Source organism: Myotis brandtii, unplaced genomic scaffold (genome assembly GCF_000412655.1).
Source record: "Myotis brandtii unplaced genomic scaffold, ASM41265v1 scaffold64, whole genome shotgun sequence".
In the NCBI taxonomy this organism is placed as follows: Eukaryota; Metazoa; Chordata; class Mammalia; order Chiroptera; family Vespertilionidae; genus Myotis; species Myotis brandtii.
In genome coordinates, this window is record NW_005370460.1 from 951,207 (window position 1) to 959,972 (window position 8,766).

General features: G+C 64.5%; 2 protein-coding genes across 2 annotated transcripts in view; one reads left to right on the plus strand and one right to left on the minus strand.

Moving 5' to 3' along the window:
• NOS1AP (nitric oxide synthase 1 (neuronal) adaptor protein) overlaps positions 1 to 6,738 on the plus strand; it is a 113,316-nt gene extending 106,578 nt beyond the window's left edge. Inside the window, exon 10 of the mRNA XM_014528519.1 lies at positions 6,539 to 6,738. Within this exon, the coding sequence (XP_014384005.1) occupies positions 6,539 to 6,738 (200 nt within the window). The remainder of the gene's footprint in view (positions 1 to 6,538) is intronic.
• Positions 2,581 to 6,410, minus strand: LOC102248989 (chromosome unknown open reading frame, human C1orf111). The gene is made up of 3 exons (XM_005880477.2): positions 4,766 to 6,410; positions 4,206 to 4,310; positions 2,581 to 3,759 (listed from the first exon to the last, which is right to left on the minus strand). Exons 1-3 carry the CDS (start codon positions 4,866 to 4,868, stop codon positions 3,260 to 3,262), a joined length of 708 nt encoding a protein of 235 aa, XP_005880539.1. The 5' UTR covers positions 4,869 to 6,410; the 3' UTR covers positions 2,581 to 3,259.
• Positions 6,739 to 8,766: the final 2,028 nt, after the last annotated feature.

The window sequence follows — 8,766 nt, forward strand, 5'->3', positions numbered from 1 at the left end:
GAGGCGCGCACCCCAGGGCCGTGTGTCTGGGCGCCAGGGCTGCCGCTGCCTCCCCCGCCTCCAGGAGCAGGTCCCCTGAGGTGGTGGTGGCTGAGCTTGGGAGTGACAGACAGGAGAGTCAGGGGACCTGCTCCCGGACGTTCTCTGCGCCAGCGTGAGTGTTTCCCGGGAGACAGCGCGGCCTTGGTCAGGCCCTGCTGTGGGGGCGGGGACCGCCTCTGCTGCCACATCACCCTTCTCCCACCCACGCCCCCCACGAGTGAGCCGTCCACCTGAGGTAGAGGCTGTCCCCTGTCCTCTGTGTCCCCCAATGAACCCTCGCCCCACCCCTCTGCTGGTCCCTCCACTGGGCTGTGGTGGTCGGTTCTTACTGCAAATACCCCCCGAAGGCTGGTAGCTGACCTGCTATGTCCAGGGTTCAGAATCACTGCCACTTATCAAGACCCCAGCCACGGCCCTGCCTAGGCCCCGTGGGCTGGGCCTCGAGCGCACCTGGGCAGTCCTCTCACCTGAGCCACCTGGGCCTCGCCCACGCGAGACTGCTGGCGGCCGGGCAGTGGGACGGGCTCCTGTGCTGCCCGAGGGTCGGTCAGTCAGAGGGGGTCCTGAACCCTGACATGTCGGAGGCGGCCGGACCATCCAGGCGAGATGCAGCTGTCAGCCTGTGGGGCACCACGCGTCAGCAGGACGTGTGTGTGTGTGTGTGTGTGTGTGTGTGTGCGTGTACGCGTGTGCGGTGTGCACATGTGGGAGGGAAGGGGCGCATGTCGGCGCGTGAGAGTGACGGACAGGAAAGGACAGATGTCCAGCGTGTGCACCGGTCGAGAGGGTGGCCTGTGTTTGCTTCCTCTTCCAGTTCACCACTGGAGGTGGGGGCGGACCTCGAGGGAGGGAGGGAGCAGGGATATGAGACCTGGCACCTGAGGGAGGACATGGGCCACGGGGGCTCCGGGAGCGGGTCGCCTTCGGTCCCAGAGCTGAGCTCGGGGCAGGTCTGGCTCTGAGGCCAGGGGCGGGGTGACGAGGTGGCCGTTGGACGTGATGGATGAGGAGGGGACAGTCTGTAAGCGGGCCCTGAGGAGCCGTGGAGGGGACAGCATTGGGGACACGGCTCCCTGGCTGCTGCTGGACACCCCCCCCTGGGACCCAAGGCCGCCACCCCGCCCTTCCCAGGACAAGGAGGCAGCACCGGGTGGAGCTGGGACTTGGGCGATTGAGGGCCGGCCCTGTCCTCCTCCCACCCTGCCTCTTGCTCTGAGCCCAGCCTGCTCTCCATCCTGCTCTGCCCCGCGTGGAGGATGAGTGGACATGGGCGCAGGCCTTGGGGTCCAGCCCACAAGGCCTGCAGTGTGAACAGACGGACAGCACCTCCTCTCGGGGCCCCGCACAGCCCTCGCCGCCTGCTTCTCTCCGCTGCTCCTGTGCGGGGGTTCTCTTGCCCACTCCACCTGGCTCCTGCCCCCCACGGCTGTGTGGGTGACTGGGCCCGCGCTCCAGACGCTTCTTCGTGTAAGTGCACTTACTCCGGGGCCGCCTTGCGCCTGCCGGCTCCGCTAATAAACCTTCTTCTTTCTCAACGCTCTCCTGTCGTCCTCTTGCTCTGCTCCCCCTGCCCTGGCCCGTGACGCTCCCCGGCTGAGGTTCGAGGGAGAATTCACGTGGCTCTCGGTTGTGTGGACACGGACCGACCCGCATGCTCGCGCAGGGACAGCTTTGCTTCCCCGGGGGACCCGTGTCCCTGCCGGGCATGTCTGTCAGCGAGGGAGGGGTGTTGGCAGGTGGTGGGTGGAGCCGTGCCCACAGGTGTCTCACCTTTTCTGCCTCAGCGTGGCGTGGAGGCAGCAGCCAGTTTGAGTGCTTGGGGAAGCATGGCGTCAGCTGTTTGGGGGTAAAGCTAAGACCAACAGGCCCCAGGAGCCCGCTGGGTCCCTGACTAGATGTCTCGTGTGGGGTCGGGCGGGTTCGGAGTGGGTGCATCTTAGAGAGTCTGCTCCAGGGCACGCAGGCTGCCCAGCCGAGGACTGTGGAGGGCGGGCGGGAAGGGACAGCGGCGGGCGAGACAGCAGCTGGAGAAGTCAGACTTTGGTCGGCACTTCTAGCCGCTTGGAAGGCAGAGGCTGGTGGGGGGGACGTTGTGGGGCTCAGGGCAGCTGGGTGGCCTGTGACGTGGGGATCAAGCGCACCGTGTGGCGCGATGTGAGGAATGGGGAGGCTTCGTTCTGAGACGCCTGCAGAGCGGAGCAGAGCAGCCAGTGGGACTTGCTGGGCACACTTTCCGCATCCCGGGTCCCAGGGAGGCCACACAGTGCGACAGCGGCGAGCACCTGTCCTTAGGTGAAACCCTGGACTTGGCACCTGCTGGACAGCGGGTGGAGGTGCCATGGCCCTGGGCTTCCTTCTTTTACCACAAACTCTGCCTGTGACTAGGGCGCAGCGGGCGGGGGGTGGGGGCGTGATCTGGGCTGGCAGAGGACACGAGAGGGGTGGCAGCCATCTCTCTCCCGGCTCCCACAGACCTGGGTGAGGCCCGGAGCAGCCTCCCTGCCCCGCCCCGCCCCCTCCACACCCTCCCTTCAGGGCCTGTTGAGGGGGTCACGGGCGAGCAGCGAGGGCTCAGGGGGCTTTTCCATCCTGGGCACCGGAGGGCAGAGTGAGCACAGAGCCACTCATCTGCCCCCAGGGGACCAGGTCCAGGGCAAGGTCAGGGCTGCCTGGGACCACCAGCCCCAGAGTGGACAGGCCAGGACCCAGCTGGAGCTGCAGGTCAAAGTGACGTCAGGCCGCTGGTTGGATGGGGGGAGGGTGGGCAGAGGAGCAGGCATGGGTGTGGGGCTGGGACTGGGGGTGCGGGCCCAGCTTTGCAGGAGGGAACCACGATGGTGACAGCAGGAGCGTGGTCAGCTTCCGGGGGCCTCCCGAGGACCTGCAGGGAGGCAGCACTGGGGTGGGTCTCACCCTCAGGCAGCCTCACAGACACCGAGGCCCTTCCCTGAAAAGTCCCCAGGGGCTGGCAGCACGGGTGTGGGCACCTCACTGAGAACTGCCATCTTAGCGGCTCTCCCCGAACCTTCGGTGGTGTCGAGATGGGGTGTGGGCCTAGGGTTGCTAGGCAACTGGTCGCCAAAGGGGATGGAACATGGATGGGACTGGACGGACACCAGGCGGTGCCGGTGACGGAGACTACAGGGAGCTGTGCTAACGGGTTTATTGGCCTCTCCCTGGAGAGCAATGAGGCTCTGCTGCCGACCGAGCCGCCCGGCTACTTGCGGGCCTGGCCGCCGCCCAAAGGCAGCCTGTCTGCGGGCCGGGCCCAGAGCGCCTTGAGCTTGCGGTAGAAGACGCGGCAGCTGAAGCCCTCCCTGAAGCCGCACTTGATGTGGCTCTTGAGGGAGCACAGGGTGGGGTACATGCGGCAGCAGGCCGCGCACTTGAAGCCGGTCTGCTGGGCCGGGAGCCCCCGGGAGGCCCTCAGGATGTCCTGGGAGCTGATGTGGTCGGAGTCCCCATGCCGGGCCTTGGCCTCGCGGGGTCCGGGGTTCTCGGGGGAGGAAGAGGACGAGCACAGGCTGTCGGCCGTGTCCTCCAGGAGGCAGCTGTCGCCCCGGCCCTCGTCCCGCGGCAGCTCGGGGAAGCCATGGGCCTCCCGGGGGCTCTCCTTGTCCACGCACACGAAGTAGCTGTAAGGGGAGAACCACGGCCGGTAGATGGTGCAGCTCCGCCTCGGCTGCTCCCCATTCTGGGGGTCCCCCAGCATGCAGTCTGCAAAGGAAAGGGCCGGTCTGAGCCTGGGCACGGGCGGAGGCGTGGGCAACAGCAGGCGGACGGGGGCCTCCCCATCTCCTGCTGGGAAGGGCGGTGTGATCGGTGGGTGGAGGCCCCCATCACCGCCCTGGCAGCTCCCAGGTGCTCCTCTAGGGACAGGCAGATGGACAGCGCAGCAGCCAGCCCTGGACCTCCAAAGGCCCTCGTCTGCCACCAGGATGTGACCATCGCTCCCACCGCGGGTCCCTGCCACAGCCCAGCAGGCAGCCCTAGGAAGTTGGAGAGGAGAGGCCGGAGGCCTGCAGCCTGGGTCTCTGGGAGGGAAGACCAGAGAGGAGGCTGCATGGGGAAGGCAGCACCTGACACCTGTCCCAGGGGCAGCCCCGGACCTTCTCCCACACCTGTGCCAGGGGGCTCACCTGGCGCCCATCCCAGGGGCTCACCTGGTGAGAGCACCACCCCTTGCCGCAGAGCGCTGCTCGGGTGCTGGGGCAGCGGGGCCTGCGCTGGGCTGGGTGCCTCCGTGGGGAACGTGGTCTTGGCAATGTCTAGGGGCAGAGGAGATGCTCTTGGAGCTGAGCGAGGGTGGGAGTCCTCCTCCTGGACCCACCAAGACATACCGCCAGGCCCCCCTCGGTGCGTGGGCACCAAGCAGCAGTGGAACAGTGGCCTCCTCTCCTGCCCCCGCGAGGGTCTGGCCACAGGCTGTGTGGCTGTGCCGTGGCCCCTCCTGAGGACAGGAGGAGAAGGCTTCTCCTATGGAAACATCTCCCCCCACAGCAGAGGGTGCAGGGACCCGCTGCCGTCACCTGGGCGCGCTGGGGCTTGGATCAGAAGCTCCCAGGACAGTGGCCCCGCTCGGTCTAGCCAGGTGTGTCGGTGCCTGAGCTGGGCGCAGGTGTGGGGAGCGTGCCCCTGTGCAGGTCCTGTAGCATGACCTGGTAGAACCTCCCACCGAAGGCCTCACACCCTGCATTTCCGTGGCCATCCTGGCAGGACCCACCTGGCAAGCTGGGGCCCCGTGGGGACATGAGGTCAGGAAAGGTGCTCAGGGCCGAGGAGGAGACCCGGGGCCCCGAGATGCTGAGGAGTGAGAAGCTCTCCATACTCGGACTGTTGCCGGGCACGCGGTCACACGCCTGCCCCAGGGGGCTCCGGGGTTGTCCGGGCGACAAGCATTCTGAGCACAGGTGACCTCACAAGCAGGCCCCAGCATTCCACCTCGGCCGGCTCACCCGCAGGGTCTGTGGCAAGAAAGACCAACCTTTGTAGAGACGTGCCACCTGTGGCTCCTCGCAGCCGCCTTGATGGAGGGTCCCGGCGCGAGGGGCAGGCTGGCCACTCGGCTCCTTCATTACGTTGGTGTCACTGTCTCCCAGCTCTGGGAACCTCTGTCCTCTGAGATCCTCCCTGCTCTTCTCCATCACCTGCTCGACCTCAGCCCGACCTCTGCCATTGGTGTTCTGTCATTTTAGTTTCTGGGTTTTTTCCCCAGTTTGGGTACATTTTTTCCATGTTCTTTGGAAATAATTCCAAACTTATAAAAAGTTGCAAAAATAAAATTAGTACAAAGAACATGCATAGGCCCTGTCCCCAGAGTCTCCTAATGCTACCGTTTCCCCCTGTTCTATGGGCCCCTCCCTCCCTCTGTGTGCAGAGCTCGCACTTTCCTGAGCTGCTGGAAGGCCGCTCGCCCACACAAAGCCGCTTTGTGCTCTTATACTTCAGTGCCGTCTCCTAGGGGAGCGGGGGTGGTTAAGTGGTGGTGCCGTCTGCTTCAGCAAACGGCCGGCTTACTCCACACTGCTCATTGCGAGCAGCCTGGCCCGCGGGGGCTGTGGAGGGTGAGGGGACAGGGCCTCTTGCAGGTCAGCTGGAGGCACCCCTTTCTAGACAGCTGTGAAGGGTGGCAACTCGGTGCGTAGCCCCTGGTGCGTACCGCGCTTTAGATCTCAAATGGGACACATTTGTGCCAAGGAAGCGCCCCCGCTCTGGGAGCAGCAGGGAGTGTGGGCGTGCCCGGGCCTCTGTGGCTGCCCGAGCTGCCGTCCTGTCTGTGGTCATGCTCGGGACCGACCGTCTGCAGGACGGTGCGTTTCTGTGAGCCTCACCAGGGCCTGGGAACCGGTGGGCTGGGAGCTGGTGCCGGCACCTTGGCTGTGGCACCTGGGCCAGCCTGTCATCCCACTCCACCCTCAGCCCCGTGTGGCACCTGCCCTGGCTCCCTGGCCCCTGTGTTAATTCACACAGTTGGCACAGACGACCCTCCTGGTCTGGAATCTAACGATTTGCGTGTGGAAAAGAGACGGCCCGGTAATGAGGGATGCGCACGTGGCCATAGGACGTGCGGTTGATCGGCCGCCGTGGCTGGGAGCTCAGGCACTGGGTGTGAGGCAGCTGTGGGGCGGGCCCAGCACCTGCTGCTCGGGTGGTTGAACACGGCTGTTTTGTTTAGTTGTTGAAAAGCTGATGGGGAGCTGGCCCCAAGGTCTGTGATAGCTGCGGGACCTCTGTCTCCTTCCTCTGCCTGGGGGTGGCCCCGCTGGAGGCCCAGGCAGGAGGGGCACGCGCCTGTGGTCCGTCTGCATAAACTGTCTCTCTCTTGTTTGCTCCCCACCTGCTTTCTGAGCCCTTTCTCGGTCGCACAGGTAAGAGACCGTCTTTCTTATGAATCACTGTCCCCAGATGTAATATGCATGTTGGAGTGTTGGGAGGGCCACGGGGTCCCCTTGCCACCGTTTTCTGAACCACCAGCCTCTGCGAGGGTGGGGCGGAGTGGGGTCATCAGTGAGCCGGATGGGGGGGGCGTGCTTGCCCCTCGCAGGTGTGGGTGGGGAGCCCCAGGCAGCGTCTCCCGCGGACCCCAGGGCCCTGCAGACATCCCAGGAGGAGCAGGCTGTGTGCTTGGAAAAGGCTGGGGAACAGATTCTGCACGTTTCTCAGCCCACGATGCGGCAGTTTTTAAGTATCATGTGAAAACTCCATTGGGTGACACCAACTTACTAAATGCCGGCTGTGCACAGGGCCTGTGCCGGGCGTCACAGAAATAAAAACCACACAAGGAGCCCGTTCCCTTGAGGAGGCAGCCTTTCGTCTTGGAGACACGGTCAGCAGGCAGGCTCAGGGGCTGTACCAAGGGCCTGAGGGGCTTTCAGTTCCTTGAGAGCTCATAGCACATTCTGAGAGGAGCGAGGGAGAGTACAGGTAGGCCAGCGGCGCCTGGGAAAGGTTACTTCATGTTCATAGAAAGTGTTTTTGAAAGAGTAGCAACAGGGGCCCACAGTCGGCAGAGCACTGCCGTGCTTTCAGCCATGCTGGCTGCTCGGCACCGTAAGCCAGCGGGTGGCCCGGAGCCAGAGGGGCTCGCCCTCCCACTCTCTGGTCCAGACAGCTCCTGATTTGGTGGAAACCGTCAAATGCCTTAGTCTCCCAGGCCTTCGCTGCTGGTTTGCAGATTTCATGATTACAGAAAATGCACGAGATGTGGGACGTGATAGCAAATGACGCAGAAAAAAAACAAGCCACCCTCCTCAGGAGGTCTGGAGGTGGAGGCCCTGTTTGGGCTGAGCTGGGAGCTCCTGCCAGGGGGTCTCCACCCCACGCTCCCAGGGACGCCCTCATTGAGTCCCCACAAGTCCCCACAGGGGTGCTTTTCCTGCACAGCGGTCAGGGGACATTTCAGAGGTCAAGACTGCGGTCCATCGTGGAGGGAGGTCTCCACACCTCTTCCCACAGGCACCTCCTGCCGCCCAAAGACCTTTAAAATTCGGCTTCCCAGGTCACTGGTCAGGAGGGATTGCTCGCTCAGAGTGCTCCCCGGCAGGACCCAGCAGCGCAGGCGGGGAGCGCTCAGCCAGAAGTCCAGCAGAGAAAAGTGCGCCCTCACCTCAGCTCGTCTGAGGACGGCCCAGCAAGGACAGGCGGGTCGCAGAGGTGCTGACCCGCCGGGAGCCTGGGCCAACCAGACCTCTCCTCCCCAGATTGAAGAAACCCATGTCTGGCCGCCGGCGGTGTGAGCTGGGTTTGCAGGGGCGAGGATACTGAGGGAGTGTGGACAGCATGGCATGGAGTTCTAGCCACTTTCATTACAAACCTTGAGCTACACGCTTGGCTTCCACACTTTTCCATCTGTAAAATGGGTTCAGAATTAAACTCAAAATATTTATTGAGCACCTACTGTGTGTAAGACCCAGGCCCGCTGTTGAAGATACAGAGATGAATGAGACGTGGCCCCTGCCCTCTGAGTGGACTGTGCTAGCCAGAGAGGCCCCGAGGGAGGGACGGGCACCAGGCAGGCTTAGGAGCTGGCAAAGCATCGAACGGGAAAATGGAGCTCTGGTTCCACCTCGGCTGTCAGGGCCCAGGCGCCTCGGCAGACAGCTCCTTCCTGTCCGCTCGCCGGCTCTCCGGGGATGCGTGAGGACGAAGTGAGCTGGGGTCGTCCTCTCCCGCTTCGGGAAGCCTCTGCGGGGCTGGCCCACTGTCCCAGGTTCCACCCCGGGGGGTGCGGTCAGCGCCGACTTCCCTGGGGACACTGCTGTGCACGAGGCTCCCTGGGGAAGCGCCCACACCTGCCGCCTGCCCGTGCTGTCCAGGCCCGAGGCGCAGCTCACACGTACTCTCAGCAACGAAAAAGCGCCCGTTCTGTGGCCTCATCCTGTTTCCTCACTCCCAGGGGCTCGTGGCCCCGGCGAGGGGACAGCCGTGAGTCTGGGAGGCAGCTTAAAGGGGTGGGTTAGCCTTTTCCCGCTCCAGCCGTCACCGCTCACCTGGGCGGGGAGACCAGACTTTCCAGTCCCATGTCCCATCCAGGACCCGGACGGGGAGGTCCAGGGTCTTGCTGGCTGTCTGGGATGTCCCTACCTCCTTACACAGCCCTGGGCGTGGTGCGGGGCGGGACACGCCGACGGCGGGGTGCACGCCTCCGCTCACTCGCCGCCTCTGTCTGTTCCTAGTGGGCCACAGCATGTTTGAGAATCTGAACGCGTCCCTCCCACCGAAGCC

Excerpts from the sequence above, each read along its gene's own strand:
- LOC102248989 (XM_005880477.2), bottom strand. The coding sequence starts at position 4,868 with ATGGAGAGCTTCTCACTCCTCAGCATCTCGGGGCCCCGGGTCTCCTCC. Across the intron at positions 4,311-4,765 it reads ACGGGGCCCCAGCTTGCCAG|ACATTGCCAAGACCACGTTC; the intron begins GTGGGTCCTGCC and ends CTCTGCCCCTAG. Across the intron at positions 3,760-4,205 it reads AGGGGTGGTGCTCTCACCAG|ACTGCATGCTGGGGGACCCC; the intron begins GTGAGCCCCTGG and ends TTTCCTTTGCAG.